This window comes from Mesoplodon bidens (genome assembly GCF_964165515.1).
Source record: "Mesoplodon bidens genome assembly, chromosome: 2".
Lineage (NCBI taxonomy): Eukaryota > Metazoa > Chordata > Mammalia > Artiodactyla > Ziphiidae > Mesoplodon > Mesoplodon bidens.
Window position 1 is genome coordinate 150124949 of NC_138177.1, and position 21386 is coordinate 150146334.

At 54.7% G+C, this 21386-nt stretch overlaps 1 protein-coding gene across 6 annotated transcripts in view; it reads right to left on the minus strand.

The window, feature by feature from the left end:
* Positions 1-1127: 1127 nt before the first annotated feature.
* Positions 1128-21386, minus strand: part of RNF220 (ring finger protein 220) — a 31119-nt gene continuing 10860 nt past the window's right edge. Inside the window, exons 1-11 of one of the 6 annotated variants that reach the window (XM_081220428.1) lie at positions 21061-21258; positions 20886-20928; positions 17140-17183; positions 16564-16696; positions 8074-8170; positions 7785-7871; positions 7590-7645; positions 7395-7473; positions 3158-3266; positions 2936-3010; positions 1128-2184 (exon numbers count right to left, since the gene is read on the minus strand). In XM_081220428.1, coding sequence (XP_081076554.1) covers positions 2113-2184; positions 2936-3010; positions 3158-3266; positions 7395-7473; positions 7590-7645; positions 7785-7871; positions 8074-8170; positions 16564-16696; positions 17140-17183; positions 20886-20928; positions 21061-21114 — 849 coding nt within the window. In that variant the 5' untranslated portion in view covers positions 21115-21258 and the 3' untranslated portion in view covers positions 1128-2112. Of the gene's footprint in view, positions 2185-2935; positions 3011-3157; positions 3267-7394; positions 7474-7589; positions 7646-7784; positions 7872-8073; positions 8171-16563; positions 16697-17061; positions 17184-20885; positions 20929-21056; positions 21259-21386 lie in introns of those variants that run through there. The other 5 variants (XM_081220426.1, XM_081220430.1, XM_081220429.1 and 2 more) reach the window with 5 other exon arrangements.

The window sequence follows — 21386 nt, forward strand, 5'->3', positions numbered from 1 at the left end:
GTGAGTCTAGGGCAGGGAGAGGGGAGTAGAGAGCCGAAAGGAGCCAGCCGGTGGGGATTGGGCATTGCCCACTTCTCTTGCAAACCCTCAGCCGTCACTGGGGCTGCTCAACGGGCCACATACATTCCCTAGAATCTTGGGCCCCAGGATCCTTGCTTTCAGAATATTTGGTGTCATCAAGCTGGGCCTGGGCCTGTGAAGGGCCTTCGCTGGACTCCAACCAGGGTGATTTGTCATCTGGGTGCAGAGAGGGACAGGAGCTGCCAACTGGACCTGATTCTATAATATTCACTGTGGGCATCCCAGAGGAGACAGGTGTGTCTGAGATTTGGGAAGATGGAGGGTGGGCCTGCTGTGTGAGAATGTGTGAAGGAGAGGAGTCTGGAGTCATAAAGATACTCTGAGGTCTTGAATTTTAGCAGAATCTTGTTTTGTCAAAACAGCTTTCTGTGGTAGACAGGGGCTCATCTTTAGCTTTGAGCCCCTGCCCAAGTACCCAGAATGCTGCTCACCCACTGGCACTGGGCAGCCGTGGGGATAACGGTTTGACAAAGCTCCATCTCCAGTGCTGGCTGCCCAGCCTCAGTTCCCTGACTTGAAGGTCCACTTTGGTTAAAGGGGGTTCCTACTGTTTGTTTGATCTGGGCAGTTAACTATACCAGGCTGTTGGTCACTAGGATGGAGAACAGAAGCCACGGGGGACTGAGATGGTGGTTCCATTTTTGGTCCCTGGCTCACTTCAAGGGACTAGAAAGGGACAGAGGTTTGGGGCTTACGTTTTCACCCAAGCTTATAGCTGTTCCAGCCCTAGACTGGGGGATAGAGCCTGCAACCCTTCTGTAGCCCCAAGCTCTGACCTCTTCTGTGATTAATGAGCTGACGATTCTGCATCGATAAGGAATTAACCTGGAGCTCCTACCCATCAATAGTCAGGAGTCCAGGTCCCGGCCTCACCTCCACCCGACAGTGCTCCAGGGCCCCTGAGCAGACCAACCCCACACTGCTTTACAAACCCGTAGCCAAGTCCTTTTCCGCACTGCGGCCAGGAATTAACCCCTTAACTGCCTCTGTTCATACCACCCCATCATCCACCACCCCTCCCTATACACATGCACAGAAGCAGCAGCTGTTTATACTGGTTTAATTCATGTCAAATGTAGTTTACAAAGGGAAAGGACAAGTACCTTTGTATAGAATATACAGACACAGCATCACACCATGGGGCCCACAAGAAGGGCAGGGGAGACAACACTTTTCCCTGGGAACAGCAGTCTAATCCCAGGAAAGGTTCTCTGCAGAAGGCTGGGTAGCCAGGAGCACCCTCATCCAGCCCCAATCTCAACCCCTGCTTCAGCTCGGTTCCCATTTCCTGTGCCTCCCCCCTCCCCCAACTCCTCATGAGGAGCCCCAGGAGCTAAGACTAAGGAGAGGATCATGTCCCTTGGGGCACGTGCCCCACGTCTGGGAGAAGAAATATACACCACTGAACACCGAGCACATGGGAGAGGGAAGAGAACCATGGGAGAGGGAAGAGAACCACGGGAGAGGGAGAGGGAGAGAGAGAGGCAGGCACCCCAAGAGGTGGATGGGCCGAGCCCCCAGCCAGCCCTGAATGAGGCACTGCTTCCAGGTGTTCTTAACAAAAGAAGAAAATCATACAACCAAAGGGCAGGGGATGGGGTAGAGGGTGAGGAGTTGTCCCATTTATACACAACATTGTAAACATACACGGTCTATATTACATGTGCTTCAGTCTGGTGTTTGCATGTCTGTCTGTCCGTCTGTCAGTTGGGGGGGGGGGGCTGGATCTCAGGAGCCTTGCCTGGCTACTCCCCCTACCCCCACCTCCCTGCCCCACCCTGGAAACGGAACCTGGAACAGGTATGGTCCCCAATCTCAGTGGGAGCCAGCAGGCAGGGCCTGGGCCTCAGCCTCCACTCTGGCTCGAGTCCTGTGTGTGCGCGTGTGTGCGCGCGTTCATGTGTGTGCGCGCATTCATGTGTGTGCATGTATGTACACGGGGAACCTGTGTGTAAATATGTACAAGGGGGGGTCACGTCACAGGCGGGGCAGGTGGGGCACTCGAGGCAAGGCCTGCCTGGGGTGGCTAGCTCACAAGTAGATTCTCCGCAGGTCTCCGGGCGCTGTGATGGTGTTGCACTGAGGGCAGAGCTTCTTGGCACCCTGCAGGGAGAACAGGGAGGGCTCTGGTTATACCCTGTGCCGCACATTTGCTCGTGAGCCCCTGGGCCTGCAGCTGCATCTCCCCGAACCAGCTGTGTGCTGGGACCTTGGATCGGTCCTGCCCGCCTGCGCTGGGGAGGCATGGGCGGCCTCTGTGAGCAGGCAGGCACGCTCCTGTGTTGGGGAGACGCCAGGATCAAACCGGCTGGCCAGGCCCGCAGCGGGAGCCCCAGTAATGAGAACAAGGCTGGGTCCAGCTGTGGCTGCCGCGGCCCTAACGAGATTACACGCGGCCTTTGATCAGGACACAGAGCCCACGTCCGGGCCTTTTATTGCTGTCTCCGGGCGACATTTTAATGGCTGCTCCCGAGCGAAGAACAGGGGCAGGAGCAGAAGGAGCTTAGTAATGGGAGGGGGAGGGGCTGAGGCCCTGGTCCTGCTTACCCACACCCAGCCTCCTCCTGACCCGGGATCTCACTGCTATGCGTCACACGTGGGCCTGCTGGGGTGGGGGGATGGGGGAAGGGAGAAAGCAAGAGAACCCACGGGTGGGGAGAATTTAATAAACCTGGGCTGGGGGAGGAGAGAGGGTAGTGAGCTTGGGGGTGAACATCCTGGCTTCGGGCTGTGGTCTATGCTTCTGCTCCCCGGCTCCTCGCTCCTCCTCCCCCGAAGCAGGCTCAAGCACGAGCATGGACATCTGGGCAGTGCCCCAAATGGCCACCCACTCCCGACCCCCATGCCACTTCACCAGGGTCCGCAGCCAGCACTCCTCACAGTGCACATGCCAACACTGGATGGACGTTAGGGGCATCGAGTATGAGTCCTAGGGAGAAAATGGGCAGAGAAGGGAGGGGTCACTCGGAGGCTGTCCCACCCTCTGAAGGGCCCAGATCACAGGGCAGAGACCCTCTCCAACCCCCAGGGAGCACTGAAGCCTGAGCAAGGGCGCCCAAGGTTCCCTTCCTCTCACCATGCAGATGAGGCATTTGTAACGGTCCCCACGGGATAGCTGCCGCTCAAGTTCCCTGACCCGAGCCTTCAGGGCCTCAAACGTGGTCACAGCTGAATCTTCGGTGATTCTGCAAAGAGGATGGCATACCTGGGCAGGCAGCAGGCTGGCATCCCTAACCTGAACCTCCAGCCTACAACTCCCTTGAATTCCAGAATCGCATATATAGCTGTCTGTTAGACGCCCCACCCATATCCTCGATCCGCAAACTCCACATTCCAGAACTGCACTCCTCACCCTCCTTGCTCCTCCACCTCCGTCCTGGTGAATTTCTAAACCAGACACCCGGGAACCATTCTCAAACCACTTCTTCCCAGTCACTCCTCACATCCAAAATCTGTCATCTAGCTCCTAATATCTCTGGCATCTCCACTTCTTTCCATAGCTACCACCCCTAGTCCAGGTGCTCATGATTTCCTCTGTGGATTGTGCCACCAACCTGAATGGCCTCTCAGACTCCAGTCCCCTCATTCCATTCTGTTCTCCTAGCACCTAGAATTCTGCAAACCTGACTACTTCTAACATTTTAGTGTCTACCTCAGAATAAAGCTCCACCAAACTCTCCACAAGCTTACAACGGCCTCCTTGGGCCGGTCCCCGCCAGCCACATCCCTCAGTGCCCTGCCACGTACTTTATGCTCCATCCATGCCAAACTCCCGAGTTTCCCCACACACCCCACCATTTTTCACTCCACTGGCCTCTCAGCACTTTCTGCTGCTTCTGGATCACCCCAACCTCCTAACTCACTAGTCCCATCTCATCATTCAGGCCTAGTTCCCACCTCCTCCCAGAAGCCTTTTCCAAGCCCCCAGCCAGTACCCCAGTGGTGGCTGCCCCTTCTGTGCTCTTCCAGCCCCTGTACTGGACTTCACCACAGCAGTATAACCACAAATGTCTGTCACTGCTAGACTTACTTCCCTGAGGGCAAGCTGCTCACTACACCACTACACTCTGAACATTAGCCCCATACTAGGCACGTGAGTATGAATAAACATCTGCTGAAGAAATAGCTGGTCTAACCCCCAGGGAGAGTGAAGAAGGTGGGGACTGATGAGGCCCCTAGGCTACAGTCCTAGCCTACCTCAAGGGCTCCTGGTTGCTTCTTCCTAGGCATGTCAGATGTCCTGTTGGTCCTCACCCCTAGTCCAAGCCCTGCACAAGGTCCCTACAACTTCCTGAAGACTCTCTGAGCTGCAGTACTGAACAGGGAATAGCTAGGACTATTCTAAAGAGTGATCCCTCCCACCTCTCCTAAAACAAGTCAACATGGAGAGGCTCAGAGGACGAAGAATGCTTCCTGGAGGTGTAGAAAAGATGGCACTGGAGACAGGCTTTAGGGAATAATAATGACAATAATACAAATAAAAGAGCTAAAATTTATTAAGCATTTACTAAATGTCAGGGATTGTACTCAGGGATTAAAAGTAATTATCTTATTTACACCTCACAAAAAACCCATGAGGAGATCCTAATACTCCTATTAAGAAACTAAAGCACAGAAACATTAAGTACTGTCCAAGGTTCACAGAGTGGGGAAGATGGGATTCAAACCCTGGCAGACTGATTCTGTGACCAACAAGTAACTGTGTAAGTAACCACTACCCTACACTGGCTACACCCAGGAGGAGACAGGCCTCCAGGCTGAGGGAACAGTGGGAACCAAGGCCTAGAGGCCCTAGAGCCCCATCTGGCTGGAAGGCTCACTTCTGAGTAAGCAGAAGGTGCTACACTGGGAAAGGAGACTGTGTCCAAGAAGACCCCGGATGCCGCAATCAGAAAGGAAAGTTTATCTTACCGGCAATTTACAGGAAGTTGTTGAGAATTTGGAAGAGGGCTATAAAGGGTAAGAGCTGAGGTTTAAAGGGTGTATTCAATGAGCTGAGGTAGAGGACCATCTCCTAGGGTGGCCTGTCTTGCCAGCTTAGGGGAGACAGTTGGCCCAGAAAGCCTGAAAGCTTACAGGTAGTCTGTCCCTCCTGGGTGTAAGAGGTAATGGGGGGGCATGGGTAGGATGATGGGAAACATTTCATGGGCAGCAATGAACTTTGATCTCTGACCTTTCTCTTTTAGGGCACTAGCAGTGACACAGAATGTGACTTCCTGATGGCTGTGTCCCTATGTCAGGGATGCTCTAGATCCATCACTCCATGGGTCCATGATTCTTTCTGCCTTGCCTCTCTCCAGGGAAGCTGAGAAAGGCTCTGACCACAACTCCTCCTGGCATTGGCGGATTTCCTGGGAGCATCCATTCAACTTTCCAGCTCTGGAAAGCTTTTACCATCCCCTCCTTCCTCACAAGCGCTTGCACAGCTGGCTCCTCCCCCAGGCACTTTGCCCAATGCTCTATGTGCCATCCCCACCTGGACTGTTGGTAAGTTCCTGACAAGAAGACAAGGATGGGTAGCTGTGTTCCCTTCCTCTCCAAGGACCAGGCTGATCCTATGAGGTTATTTCAAAGATTGGGAAACCAAGGCCTGGAGCTGGGGGCAGCCTACCCCCGAGCAGAAAACTAACTGTCAAGCCCCAAACCAGAGAATGATTTAGAGCTGGGAAGGCAAAAAGGATGGGGTCAGGAGAGAATGAAGCCATTTCCCACTTCCATCTCCAAAGGCTCCAAGGCCACATCCAATTCCAGAGCCCACCCTATCTTGGATTTGCTCAGCACATAACTGGCCTCTATTCTTTGCTCTGGTGAAATACCCAATCCTCCAGGCCCCTGACCCAGGTAGGTTGTGAGCTATTCCTGAGCCCCTCTAGGGTATGGGGTGGAGAATTTCTTGGAGGAAGCCATGTCTTCCTGCCTTTCTCCTTCCCTAGGTTGTGAAAAAGATCTAGGATGGGAACCCATGATGTGTACGGGGAAGAGAGACATCATGGGGACTGAAGGGCCCTAATCTTGGCAAATCCAGACCCAATGGAGATCTCTGCACATGACTGAGCCAGTCCCCAGCTCATCCCAGACAGCCCTGCCCACTGGTGCCTGTGCTCACACAGGTGGGACAGTCCCCAGCTCCCCCAGCCCTCAGCGGGTAGGACCTTCATGGATAGCCACTGGTTCTGGCCCCCACCTCCCCCTGGGCGCCATCCCTGATTAATGATCTTGTCTTTCTGATTTATGAGCAGCCCCTCCAGATGAGGGTGGGTGCCCCTTACGGCCCCGCCCGCCCCGCTCAGCTGGAGTAGGAGAGAATTATTAAATAAACATCCATACGTCATTCCTCCCCCCCACCCCAAGCTGGTTGCGCCGAACCCGTGCGGCCCGCTCTGGCGCTGACATGGAGCAGCTGCGGTGATTCATGGGCAGCTGGGCCCTGCGCTGCGGCCCATACATCATGCCAGCAGCACTCACGGCCCTGGCCGAGATAAACTGATCAACCACAACGGGCTGGAATGAATTTATGACAACACAAAATGGAGGGAAACAAATGGGAGGTGACCCTGGGCCACCGACCCGGCCCTGCACCGGCCTGCAATCCACTCTCCTGGCAGAAGGCAAGATGGAACACTGGCCCTGGAATGAAGAGGCTGCCTTTTAACCCTGGGCAACCTAGCCTCGAGAGGAGGGAGGGGCGGTTGTGAGGAGTTAGGCAATGGCCAATGGCAGCAGCCCAGGCAGCCAGAACTGGACAATGCCACCTCCTGGGGCCAGAACTAGCCTTGCCTGGGCTTCTGGAAAGGCAGAAAGGTGCCCTGCTGATTTCAAATCCTGGTGGCTCCTGAGGATCCAGGCCAGGGGGTTGCCCAACCCTGGGAGAAGTGCTAACGGATCCCCTTTTCCCCTGCCTGAGAACACAGGCCAAAAATTCCTACCAAAAGTGATGAGACCCAATACTCCTGCCTAAAACCCACTGCAAGCGCCACCCGGGACAAGAAAAATGAAACCAATTTAGCTCCCGATTAAGAAACAGAAACTGGAGATGAATCAAGTGTGCTGGCTGGGCTGGGCAGCCATACATCACATTCCCGGGGCGGAGGCCTCTGCAGTGGGCAGGCAGGCAGGCAGGCTGACTGCTCCTCCTTCCACCAAGGCTCCCAGGGCCTGGGCCCAGCGATCAGTTCACAGAGGCATGCTCAGCACCAGCTGGGCCCCACCGTCGGCTGTGTGCCCAAGGCAGCAGGCCTTCCTGGTAGCAAAGGGCCCCTCGCCCTCCAACTGAGCTGTGGTTCCCTGGGCCTCCCTCCTGGCCAAACACTCACTTCTCGATGTCACTGTTCTTGCAGGTCTTCTGCATGGCCTCCTGCTTGCTGCTCTCACCGTTGCTGGTAGATGGCATCTCTGCTGGGACAGAGAGGCAACTCACACTCTGGCCAGACTGAGCAGCACAGGTGAGGGGTTGGGCTTGAGGCAGTCACTACCACCCCCCATCACTCCTAACCTGCGTCAGGACTTACCGTCACTGGCCCATTTAGAGAACTCAGGTGTGATGCGTGTGCTGGGAGGGCCACCACTAGAGGAAAGGAAGGAAGAAGAACGAAGTGAGCCCTGAAGGCAGGCAGGATAACCCTGAGGGCGGGTACTGGGTTGACACCCACCTCAGGGCTTCCCATCCCTCTAACCCACCCGCCCAAGCCTGTGCCCACACTTGCTTTAGGACTGCGCCCCGGAGTGCCTCTCTCTCCTTGGCTTCACCGGGCTCCTCGCCTGTGCAGGGGATGACGTCGGCCTCCGTGTATCTGGCATGGTGGTCAAGGACAATGGATCCTAGTTTGCGGTGGGCCATGAGGGTTGAATCCTCAGGAGGGCTCCCCCGGCCCAAGCTGAGACACTGACCCTCGGGCGTGGTGTGGATGAGTGACCAGAGGTGCTCGCTACTTTTCTTATTCCCTTTGGACTGTCCCACCAGCCCCACCTTGTCCCGCAGTGCCCCAAGGATACTGTGGTTTCCCATACTCCAGAGTGTCATCTCCATCCACATCCAAGTCAGCATCACTGTCTGGATTCTCTTTGCCGCTGCACATGACGAAGCCAGAGCCTGTGGGAAGCAGGATATGAGGAGGGCCTGGAGCCAGCAAGACGAGTCCAAGGGCACCCCTTCTGTTTCCCTAGGTACGGCTCAGGTTTGGGGCTAGGTAAGGCCAATCAGAAACGTGGGCTTGGGATATAGAGAGCCAAGAAACTTGGGTGCTCTTGACTCTGACATTTCAGGCCTTTTCACTCTGCGTACCTCAGCCATCTCTGCACTGCCATCTGCTCCAAGTGGTCTCTGCTTATAAACTAGCCCATTCATACACTAGGTCAGGTCCTCAGGAGACACCTAGTCTAGGCATGCTGAACACCTGTCTTCCAGGTCTAAGAGCAGGAAGAAGACAGAGACACTCAGGTCTACAAGGCCACCCCCACCCAGGACCTGGGCATCCCGTGTCCTATGGTCCAGCCTGACAAGTCTACCAGAAGGGAGAGTAGGCTGGCAAAGGCCCATCAGAGCCATAAAGCGGGACCCCCAGCCAACGTCCTGGTTTTGGCCGTCAGGTCCTTGCCAGCAAAAACACCAGGCAGCTGTTCAAATATTTGGTGTCTGAAGTGCCTGACATTAATTATTCATCCCAACCTCACTCAGCCCAGATTCCTGGACAAGTGCAGTTATAAAGGGATTAAGAAGGGATGGCTGAAGGAGGACAAGCATGCACACCTGCTTCTCAAAGCAGTCCATGGAGGCAAGCAGGTGGGCAGAGGCAGGGCCAAGGGCCGGGCAGGTAGCTGACCTCACGGAGGTGCATGTGGCACAGCCACAGGCACTCTCGGCCAGTGGTGGCGGTGGTGATGTAAGGCACTGAGTTGCTGAAGCTACTCCAGGCCCGCTCACCTGCCATGTGGTCTGACTCCCAGGACCACCCTTCCTGATGGCCCAGGGCCAGTGACCACAAAGCTGCTTCTCCCTCCCTGCCCATGTCTTCTCCCAGTGGTCCCTGTCTCGGACCACATCTCATGAGCCAGTGGAACAGCCCTGCCGGGGACAAAAGGGGCTGAAAGCGATGGGATCTGGGTTGAGTGGAATCAGAGGTGTGAAGCAGTTCAGGGCTCTGCCCGATGATCTCAGAAATTTCTTGTTCATTCTTCCCTCTTCCAGGGTCTTAACACGCTCATCAGGGCAACAGACATGTAACGGGTTGTCATGCCTCTCGCCTGTTCCTTCACCCTGTCACCTTAGAGCTCCGACCCTTCTTTTCCCTGCTCCAGCAGTGTCTGCAGCTCCCCTCTGCACGCACGACCAAGTCCCAGCTCCTCAGTTAGACCCGCTAAGCTCTGGATGCCCCCACTTCTCCACCTTCCCTCTTTCTCTCATTTCACTCCATAAGCTCCACATATACGGATAGACTACTTACTGCACCACAAACGTCACCGTGTCCTGCTCATGCTCTCCCCTCCATGTGGAATGTTCTCCACCTTTCAAGCCCATTTCGAAAGCACTTTCTTCCTGATCCTTCTCCCTCCTACACCTCTGGTCTCTGGTCTCACAAAGGTTCCACCCATCCCAGAGGTAAGCAGCACCAGGGAAAGAGAGAGGCCAGGCACTGCCCAGGCTCCACCCCTCCCTGCCAGTCCTCATCTGCCTCCACAATGAGGCACCAACAAACTCGAGGCAGCAGGCAGGTCAGCAGTGGGGCCATTAAGCTGAGAAAACACCAAGTTACAGCTCTGTCTACTGTTCACAGCCAAGTGTCCTGACAAGCAATTCCCGCCTTGTGGGTGAATGGCACCTCTATAAACCCTCTGACAGTATGGGAGACAAACTCCGCCATCAATCAGAATGTAGCCGTCAGGTTCACTTACAACCTGCGCCTCCCGAGCTCTGCCAACCTCCCTCCCCCAAGTACACGCAGCTCAGCAGTCAGCCTCACATCCTTGGCTTAGCCAGGGCCTGCCCGGTCCTGCCCAGCCCTGCCTTTTGGGTGGGCGAGAAGCAAAGCCGAGAATCCTGGCACCACTCCTCAGCCCAGTATGGCTCCCTTGGCAAAGCTGAGAAAACGGGACACCGCCAAACTGCTAGTTAAAGTCCTAGCTTCTCAACACATAAAGCAGCCCAGTGGCCGAAGTCCTTATCTCTGCAGTCTCATTGCCTACCAGGCCTGGACCAGGTCTCGTACTCGAGTGGAACATAGCTATTGTGGTTTCCCAAGTCCTGCATGTTTTCTCATGCCCCCATGCCTTTGTACTTCCTGTTATCTCTGCCTAGAAACATCTCCCTCTTGGTCTACAGAACAAATTCCTGCTCGCTCTGCGAGTCTGACTCTTCTCGATCATGCCTTCTATTCATAGTGCCTACACATGGTAGTTGCTCTATAAATACTTCCTGAATGAACTCACCTCAACATTCTCTCAGCCTTTATCGAACTCACCCTCTGCCTGGCTTGACACTGAGGACAGTGTTTCCAGATCTGATTCCTATCCTCAAGGTGCTGAGTGTGGACGAGACGTCCCCAGACATTTCTACATAGGGGTCCCTTCCGTGGCGTCCATCCAGGCTCCTGTGCAACTCCAAAATCGTATTTATTACCATGTATTGTCACTGTCCCTTACCAGAATGAAAGCCCAAGTCTGTGATCTCAGCATCATCCAGCACAGAGCTGGCCAGGCTCACAGCAGGTGCCATACAACACACCCAAGCAGTAATGGCTTAATGCCAACAATGCTGTTCTATTAGGTCCTGGGAGCCCTGTGCCAGAAGGAAGGCCAAGGCCTGATTAGCTGGTGGCCTGGAGAAACCTCTCAGGCCACAACCCTCCCTCTCAGACCCCAGCTCTCAGGTGAGCCGCGACCTTCTGCTCCCTTGACCAACCTGGCAGGATGGAGAGCACAACACACCGTTTGCCAAGGAAAAGGCCTATCTCTGGTCTGAGCAGTTTCCTCTGACCCTGACGCCAACCCCCAGCAGAGACAGATGTTGGGAACCTCTCCCTACCCCCACAGGTGTTCACAACAGGCTGCCGCCACCAATTTCACTCTTGTGCTGCCCCAGCCAGCTCCAACCTCCTTCCCAGCACATTAAACTTTATTTTCTTAATGAAATGTCACTTGCTAACTTCTGGCAGAATTATAATAAAAAGAAACGGCCATAAAGCCACTTTATGCAGACAGCGCCCCTGCCAGCTTGCGCCCCCCACCCTGCTTTGAGAAGAAGGCTCCACAGTCATTTTATGTTCTCAGCTGCTGGAACATCCCAAGCCAGTACTCAGAGGCAGGATGGCACAGAGTACTCCTTTGCAAGCCTCTGGCTCCTGTTCTGTGTAGCTCCGGGGATAACAGGCAAGCTGCCACTCCTGATGCTACTATCCAGGGAAGGGACTCTGCCCCTGGGACCTGCAAGATGACCCAGAGTATCCTTTAGTCAGCAGGGAGGCCACCTTGCTGAGGCTCAGCCCCACTGTATTGTGGCACAAAGGGCTGGGCTGCTGCCCACAGGCAGACTAAGCCTGAGAGTCAGTGATGCTCAGCAGTGGGGGCCTGGTCCTGGGAGGACGGGTGGTGCAAAAAACCTCTTCCCTCCAACTGGACACTAGCAATAGAAAGGGAGAGGGTTAAGTGCATATATGATAAGCAAAGCCTAAATTTTATAAAAACGACCCCCCTCGCATAAACTCCTTTTTTCTTAGGTCAAAGAGAGAGAGAGAGAAAAATCAGCGTTAATTTGATCAATTGATCAGATAATCGATTGAGAAACTGGAGATGCCCGCTTACTGGGACATGAAACCACAAAAAAAGGAGCCATCAATTTCCTCACCTGCTGCTCCCAACAAAACCAGAGCCCAGGGAGAAAGGAGTCCTGGGGTCTCTGGAGGCCTGTGCTCTCCAAAGGTGTGGTTTGGGGGTGGAGGTGCAGAGCAGCAGCTTCCGGAGAGTTTTACACTGGAATTAGTTACACATGCAGTTACGGTGTCTTGTGTAAACGCCATCGATTGGGGAGCTGACAGTCTGGGGAGCTGCGATGCGGGACAATCAATCGGCCTGCAGTGTCACCTGCCACCTCGCTCAACAGTTGACAATGCAATTATCCAGTGTGGAGGCAGGGAGTTGGCGTGTGTCAAACGCACTTAGCCACTTTCCGGGCCTCCTCGATAACGTGTTTCACTGCCTCACGTCAGGAGAGACGCAGAGAGACAGACGCCGTTTAAAACCATTGATACTTCCTCCTTCTGCCTGTACTCCCCGTCCCAGCTTAACAATTGGGTTCCAAAAGGCGATTAAATCCCGTCAGTTGCCACAGAAGGTGCTCTGCTCCTTGCCACCTCTCCTCGCCCCTCCCAGCAGGCAACAGTTATAACTAAAGGTGTTAAGGAGGTAGAAGGCGGCAGCCCTAACGCTCTCCATTCCAACACTGCCCGCAGCAGTCGGCTGTTCCAACACCTGTCACTGACTGCACCCGGCAGCAGGGCTGTGCTGGGGGACATTTTTAGCATCTGGGGCTCCCATCTTTTGGAAACCAACACGGCAAAGGAGGCAGCAGCTACGGCCAGGCCAATTTCTCCATGCCCCTGGGCTCAGAACACTTCTCAACCCCTTGACCCGTAATCTGGAGCTGAAGTTTTATCAAGCAACAGCCAGTTTAAAAGACCTGTGCCAGGGCTTCCCTGGTGGCGCAGTGGTTGGGAGTCCGCCTGCCGATGCAGGGGACGTGGGTTCGTGCCCCAGTCCGGGAGGATCCCACATGCCGCGGAGCGGCTGGGCCCGTGAGCCATGGCCGCTGAGCCTGCACGTCCAGAGCCTGTGCTCCGCAACAGGAGAGGCCACAACAGTGAGAGGCCCGCGTACCACAAAAAAAAAAAAAAAAAAAAAAGACCTGTGCCACAGCTGCCCTGTCCTCTCCATGGCATCTCATCCCAGGCCACATGGAAACAGCCTAAAACCTAGGCAAGAACTCGAGAAAGATGCAGTCGCTAGGCCAGGATTGGGGCAGGGCAGAGGCCCTGGACAGTGGGTTCTCTTAGTATCACCCCTGTCCAACACCTGTTTGATTCAAAGGGGCTCAGTGCTGGATTCCAGGGATGCATTTCCCTCCAGGGCTCAAAGATGGGAGTTCCAGCACCTTCCACTTCCTGTGCCCCCTCCTGGGAAATCCCTCCATCTCGCCACTCATGTGCCCACCACATCACTGTGACCTTATCTGAGGCCAACCATTCCATATTCTCTCTCCAGCCTGTCCATTCCGATATGATGAGCTCCAGGCTCCCCCAATCCAGCTGGGTGAACTTTCACTGGCAACCAAAACAGGAGGGACCAAAGCTCCCACCACAAGTCTCTTCTCCGGGACCCAGGAGCTGGTGACAGGCAATGAGGAGAGCTGGGGCTCATTCATCACGTACCTCCTTTGACTATAGGCAGGAGCGGGTTTGTCCCCAAGGGCTATATAATTAGGTTTCCGCTGTGGCCCAGCCTAGAGGTCCCTTGCTCTGCCCAGGGCTGGCACAGGGCACCAGAAGAGCGTCTTTCTTCCCTGTTGAGCTCTTTTAGGGGAATGTTGGTGCAGTACTAGGGTCCATGTGCTGCCCTTTATGCAATTATTAACTCTGGGTGGGGAGAAACAGCACTAGCAGGTTAGCAAACCTAAGGTTCAGAGAGGACAATCAACAGCTTAGGCACGCAGCCCAGGGTGTCTGCAAGAACTGAGAAGGCCAGAGCGTTTCCTAGTCACCGGAAGTTTCTTCCAAACTACTCTCTTGAAAACTTTATCTCTTCCTTCAGACTCTTAAAGATCCACTTCCAGCTGGACCTATCTCAGTGCTTACCTGTTCTGTCTGGTCCTTCGCTTTGTCCTAAGATACCAATTCCAAGTACTCCCAGGCCTAAGCAATCTGGGCCTCACCCTCAGTAACCACAGGCCCCATCTCCAAGGCCCATTCCCCTCAGCCAAGTGTCCCACCAAAACCTCTTGCTTGTTCACTGGTTCCACGGCAGAATACATTCAAGGAAACCGATTTGCTCCACCAGACCAGCTCCCAGTGGGCCTGGTGGGAAGCTGTGCTGAGGATGATGAAGGGGTCCTGGTCTGGGAGGAGGGATAGGGGGTGATCGCATACAGGAACTTATCTGCAATTCTTTCATATCTAACAAGGACAGCAATCTCTGTTCTGTCAGCATGCACGGCTCGGCTTAAATGGGCCTCACCACTCGCCTGCTCATCCTGCCTCTGCTCCCTCTCTCTGAAGTTGGCTGGGCAGCTTCTTCAGCCAGCGTTATCACTCCCTCTAACCGGTCTTGGCAGGCAATCTAATTCCTCCTGAAAAGGTCACCGCCATTTTAACTGCCTTTCAATCACATTAAGCACGCGCTGCCCGGCTTGCGGCCCAGCCCGCCCGGCGGGCGATCAATGCGCTACACTGACACCAGCCCGCCTGGCGGGGCCACACCCAACCCCCCAAGAGTTGGGGCCTATCGGTCCTGGCCAAGGAGGGTAGACTGACAGATGGCCAGCTCCTGCAGACAGGGTTTCGGGGGCAGAGGCGGTCAGGATCAGACAGGGCCTCCTTTGATAGCACCCCCCACCGAGGAGCCTCAGCCTCCTCCGCTCCACTGCGCCCTGCTCTCTGCCTCGTGGCCCCTGCTGATCTCGCTGTAAAACAGCCTTTCAAGTCTGCCTGTCTTTTGACTGCACTAAGCTGTTTAAGAGGCGGCAGCAGCTTCTATCAGGAAAGCCGGAGCAATTCTCTGCAGATAAAGGCACCTCCGGCCCCCGTTCCCTCTTCAAGTCTCACTCTCATTCTCGCTCTCCAAATCGCTCAAAGAAAAGCCCCCTTTGAACTCCTCTCAGGAATTCTTGAAAAGAACAACCTCACAGTGTAAACACTCAGGGAAAACTGACACCCGCCCATAGGGCTGAAGAGGCCCTCATACCCGCTCTGCAAGTGCGTCCCAGCGCCTGGGAAATACTTGGTTGTAGCAGCAGGTCCCATGCCGCTTCATCCCCCTAAGCCCTGTCTGGTGCCCAGAAGCCACCAGGTCCAGTTCTGTGCCAAGAAACCTGACTAAAAACTTGCCGCAGTAATGGAAGATACGAAAATCTGTAGCCACCCAACAGAGCGAACCCAGAGCGGCATCCTGGAACTGCCCCTGAAGAGACACCTGTGTGTACAAGTCACTGGACGTTGGGCTTTGCTGCTCATCTTCCCTGGGTCTCAGACACTCGGAAACTCCAGGATAGGACCAGAGTGAAATGGCAAACGGACATCCTCCCAGCTCAGCGCTCAGGCTCAGGAAACGGTCTGGCCTGATTAACCTTCCTGATTTACACTTTGGCTTGTCCCAAACGCTTGGGCAATATGAGAGAAGCCCAGAAGCATAACGCCACACCTGGGCTCGTGGCCCCTTCATGTAGCCAGTCTGCCCTGGATGGCACTGTGGGGACCGCTCCTCAGCACCAGCCCGAGAAGCACTGCTCCAGTGAGGCAGAGACCCTCCTCCTAGCTGCTGTGAGATTCCCCAGGGACCAGACACAGCAATACTCCCAAGGGTGTTGCCCAGAGAACTGGAGGCAGATGGGAAGCAGACTGGCTCACTTAATGACCACAAGCTGCAGTGCCAGCTGTGTCTGTGCACAGAAAGACAGAAGAGCTGGAGGCTGACAGCTCCCCCTTTGCCCTGCCCAAGGCAAAAGGCTTTGACAAGAGGACACCGACCCTGGGCACCTACCAGTCTGCTATTTGACCTGGTGGGGGTGGGGGACTTCCACTGGGCCAAGCTATGTCTCTCCAAGCAGCCAAGTAGGAGTGGGGCTGGGCAGGGTCCTGCAGAGTCCTCTGCAGCAGCGGGGGAGAGTCCCAGGGAAGCAGGGAGCAGCTGGGCACAGGCCCCTTGCTTCAGGGTAGAGGGCGCCCAGGGAGAAGAGATGGGATCAGAGCTAAAATTAGATTCACCAGTGAAGCTCATGGGAGGTCAAATTTTGCCATAACTCACTCTCTCCTCTGTAACTGATTTCCCTGACATGGGGCCGAGGAGGAGGAGCGGGGCGGGGGTGAATCCAATGTGTTTGCCTGGAAGCCCTCGGGGCCCCCAGTGCTGGAGGTGTACAGCAGGTTGCTGGATTCTCATTTATCAGCCTTAAGAGGGATGGAGTGATAAATGCATAACCGTCCCTTTAATATTTTATGCAGGTGCTAACGTGGCTTGGCTGTCACCTTCAATGCATCACCCGAGGCTGAGAGACCCCCTCGTCACTCCTAGCTTGCAGCCTCACAGTTCCATTTCCCCAAATACATCCATTTTAATATGCACATCACAGGCAGGCAGCACGGTCACAAAGGAGCCCCACCAGCAGCAGCTCGCACGTGGTGGAATGACCAGCCACCAGCCCTGGCCTCTTGGCTCCCAACAGATGGATACCCAGCAGAGGCCTGGCCACCAGAGTGCCACTGCTTATGTGTCAGCTGCTTGTACCTCGGAAACCACCTTCCAGGAGAGTGGTGGCCCGTATCCGCTTCTGCCCGCACCACTCATACTCCTCAAAGCGGTTGCTGTTCTCATGCTCGATGTCCACGGCATCATCCTCAGCCATGCAGGAGCCTTCCCTCTGTGAAGAGCAGAGCAGGATCATGCGGGTCCCACGCCATCCCTACCTGCTCCCCAGGGCCTGCAAGGAAGGCACAGCCCTAGCCCCAAGCTGCAGTGTGCCCCACAGGCCGCCAGCTCTAGGGCTCCTTTGAAGTAAACCAATCTAGAGGTCAAAGACCTGGGCTTTTCCCCAATAGTTTTCCACTGGAGCCCCAGGGGAGGAGTGGGAGAGCAAAAGCAAAGGAAGAGAGCAAAGAACAGAGAGTAAGAAGCTGCTGAGACCACAGGGAGACCCCAACAGCCCACAGATCTGGAGGCAGTCAGCAGCTAGTGTCAGGGGAAGGAGGGGAGGGGAGGGGAGGTAGGTGGTGATGGCCCCTCTACCTTAGAAAGGCAATGCTCCACATGCCTACTCATCTCCTGCTCCGATCCTGCCAGGGGGCGGCTGCACAGGGGACATACCTGCCCTTCATCTTGCTTCCTCCGTTTCATTTTCCCAATCCGAGCTGCATGGAGAAACCGAAAACAAAGCATAGAACAGGCAGACGGTCACTGTAGTTCCCAAGGTCCCAGTGGAGCTGACACATCCTGACCTCCTGCCAGCCATTAGCCCTTTTGTTCAGTGCCTCATCTGGCCCACATCATGCAGCACCTTCGGCTCCTTTGGGGACTGGACCTTGCCAAGAGCACCTGGGGAGGAGATTGGTGCTAGGCCAGCGAAGTGTCCACTCTTTGGCCACAGCTGGCTCAAGCTCAACCCTTACCTTCCTACCTGCAGTGCTCAATGAATCCAGTGAGCAAAGATGCTCTCCTTGGCACTTGCTATGTGTCTCCCCAGAAGGCCAAGACCATAGGCTCTTCTAGAGTCAAGAAGCATAACTTTAGAGAACATTTCTTGGCTAGAATCCAAGGTCCCTCCAGGGGCCTGATTTGGCCTGCTGTTAATTTATCAGTTAAAACCCCTTTGTTCCTGGGCCAAGAGCCCTGAGGTACAGACCTTAGTGTCCTATGTAGAATTACCCCAGTGAGAATTTCTCTCATGTCCACTGGTCCCATTTTACAGAAGAGGAGACTGAGGCCCAGTCATAAAGGTATAGAGGATCTGAGTCAGACAGCCCAGATACCTTGAGAGGGTAGCCCTTACTGTGCCTACCCAAACCTGTTCCATCATTTCTAATCAGTGCAGAGGGCTCCCTGCCATGCTGTCCCGCAGGGGGCTCAATTCCAAAGTGCACGCTGCAAGCCCACAGCACTGCTAATTAATGCCGAGAGATACAATCATTTCTAATTAGCTCACTAATCCCTCTCTGCAGCCCTCCTGTCACTGAAGCAGGAAGGGGTCAAAACAAGGGACTCTGTTTCCTCTATCCCCTCCTGTGATGCAACAGTAGAAGTAGAGCTAGCCACTCTGAGACCAGACTGACTGGGGTGGGGGTAGGGGTGGAGCCAGCCAAGGAGGGAAGGGTTCCCCACTGCAAGGCCAGAAAGAACTTCCTGTGGATACTGACCCTGGTGGAAAGCTCATCAATGCAGTTTAGGGAGCGAGACACAGGTGAAAGGTGATGCAGGTGAGAGTCGGTAAGTTACAGTTTAGAGCTTCAATTGTGTGTAAGGTTCAGAGCCAAATACCTTATACAAGGTAGCTCATTTTATTCTGTCAAGAAACTAGGTTGTATTATCCATTTTAACAGAAAAAGATAGTCAAGGCAGTTGTCCAGGTAGCTAAAAAGTGGCAAAGGCAGCATAGGAAACCAGGCCTGACTCCATAGCTTAGAAGGCTCTCCTGTCCCAAGAGTGCCCCCAACTGATCAGCATCAACAAAGATTGATCCTGTGAGTGTGCTAGGTCAGCAAGAATATGCACTTGGGGCTCCTGCCTGTTGAGGGTCTGAGGCAAGGAGCTACTCCAACCCTAAAACAGAGTAGCCCTAGAAAGCCAAATCAACAAGAAAGCCACCATCCCACCAGGACTGAGCATGGAGTCTGAGAAACCGTGGTCTGCAGCCTGGCCTGTCTCTTCAATTTCCTGTGCTCTCACTATAGGAGATGTGACTATGTTCTGGTGCCCCGCTTGGTTTTGTGGACAAAGATCTAGACTCCTTCACCTTGACTTCCCTAACCCTTGGACTCTCAGGCTTGGGCCATCTTGACACTCTAGAGCAGGGGTCCCGAACCCCCAAGCCAAGGACCAGTACCAGTCCATGGCCTGTTAGGAACCGGGCCACACAGCAGGAAGTGAGCGGTGGGTGAGCGAGGGAGGCTTCATCTGTATTTACAGCCGCTCCCCATTGGTCGAATTATGGCTTGAGCTCCGCCTCCTGTCAGATCAGCGGCAGTACTAGATTCTCACAGAAGCGCAAACCCTACTGTGAACTGCGCATGCGAGGGATCTAGGTTGCGCGCTCCTTATGAGAATCTAATGTCTATGAACTGAGGTGGAGCTGAGGTGGTCCCATCACTCCCAGATGGGACCATCTAGTTGCAGGAAAACAAGCTCAGAGCTCCCACTGATTCTGCATTATGGTGAGTTGTGTAATTACTTCATTATATGTTACAATGTAATAGTAATAGAAATAAAGTGCACAGTAAATGTAAGGCGCTTGAATCATCCTGAAACCATCCTTCCCCCCCACCCCCGACCCCCGCCCCAGTCTGTGGAAAAATCGTCTTTCACAAAACCAGTCCCTGGTGTCAAAAAGGTTGGGGACCACTGCTCTAGAGCCAGGGCTAGGATGGAGAAGGGATGCTAGATATCAGAAAGGCATTGAGCAAGGTACCCTGAGACTTCTAGAAGCCTGTATGGAGCAGTGTGCCAGTACAAAGGTTCCTCCCCTACCCGGCCTAAAGCTCAAGGGAGTGCCTCTCTGGTAAGAAGGAGACTATGACAGACACTGATAATTGAATAAAGGAATGAATCTCATAGGACTGCCAAGGAAGGCATGATACTGGATGCTCTCCTTGCCCAGGCCACCCATGCCAGAAAATTCCTTGTAGTCCCAGGAAAGTCCCTGATGGATTGGACATCACCTGGAAATTCTCAGATAAGCAATTCAGGTTTGATTATTTTCTTGCCATTCATCTTCTAAGTCCTGAACTAAGCTTACTAAAACATGATAGGGAAAGTTTGCTCCCTACCTAGAGGCTTCCACTGAGTAGGACAAGTCAAAGTATTGCCAAGGAGGTAGCATGGCATGGTCCAAGAAGCACAGGCTCTGGAGGTAAACAAACCAGTTCAAACCATGGCTCAGTTACAACCCAGCTGTGTGGTTCTAAACAAATCACCTTCACCTCTCCCAGCCTCAGTTTCCTCATCTACAAAATGTGTGTTAACACTCCCTCTCTGTTATGATTAAGGTGCTTGACATGGTGCCGGCTCATGATAAATGCTCTCCTTTTCCCAGTCTGGGGCTCAGCCTCCCAGCAGAAACCAAGTGGCAGGAACTGGGGATCTTGAACATCCATGGCCTCACTCACCAGTTGGCCTAGAGACCCCCAAGGCCCTTACAGACAACCCCCATATATACCACACCCTAGCCAGCACAAAAAACTAGATCATTCAATTGTGTTCAGCAAATAGGAATGTTCCAGAGGTTTGAATCCAAAAGGGGCGCGGGGCGGGGGGGCGGATGGTGGCCTGCCAGGTAGTACATACACGGAGTGCTTTCAGAGAAGGCCTCTAAGAGCTGTCGAGCCCACGCTGATCACCTTTGTGAAATGTGGGCCGACTGATAACTCAAAAAGCCCTGGGATGAGTTAGTTCCTGTTGCCGTGGGAACTCCAGATCTCACTGCATTGTCAAGTCTCAGCAGAGAGGCTGTATTCACACTACTGGGCACTGATTAAAAACTGGAAGAAAAACATTCTCAGCGCCCTGCCGGCTTGTACAGTGAGGTCCCAGCAGTTTGCAAATTCAAAACTGAGCTCCCGCGTGGAATTGTGTGGCTTGTTTCTCATTCTCTGGCACTTACTGACCCCCAGGGTTCTTCAAGGCCTAGAGAGGCTCACGCAAGAGCTGGGGACCATAACCTCCACTAGACAGATGGAGAAACTGAGGGCAGCCGCCTTGGTCAGCATATACTCAGGCGCTGTGACTGTGAAGAAGCCAGTGGGCCCTAATATCGAAGAGACCCAGGGAAGTCAAGAACTGCAGGCAGTGAGGGAGGGAGGAGGCCGGGGGTGGGGCGGAGGGAGGGGCCGCGCAAGACTCACCATTCAGTCGGGTCTGCCGGTTGGCTCGCACTCGCAAGAAGGTCTGGGAAAAGATCCCGGGCAAATGCAAAAAAGAGAAGAGAGCGTCAGCGCGGCCTGGAGTCCCGACCCCTGCCCCAGCTCCAGCCCCCGGTCCACACCTGCCCCGCCCCAAACAGCCCGTAAACAAACCTACTTCCTCCCTCCCGCCGGCCCCCCTGCTCCGCCGGCCGCTCCGGGCCTTCGGCATAGCCGCCGGAGGCTGCTCTAGCGGGACCCCGTGGCCGCCGCGCGGTGCCGCCCCAGCCCCGGCCTCCGGCGCTCCGGGCCCCGCGGCCGCCCGGCCGGCGAGGGCGGCGATGCGGGCGGATTCCCCCCGGCTGCCCGGCGGCGGCGGCACTTCAGCTCCCAGCGGCGGCGGCGGCCATGTTGGCCTTGATCACGTGACTCGCTGCCGTCGCGCGCCGGGGGTGAAAGTTCAAGAAGTGGTGGGGGCTGCCGGACCGGGACCAGGAAACAGCG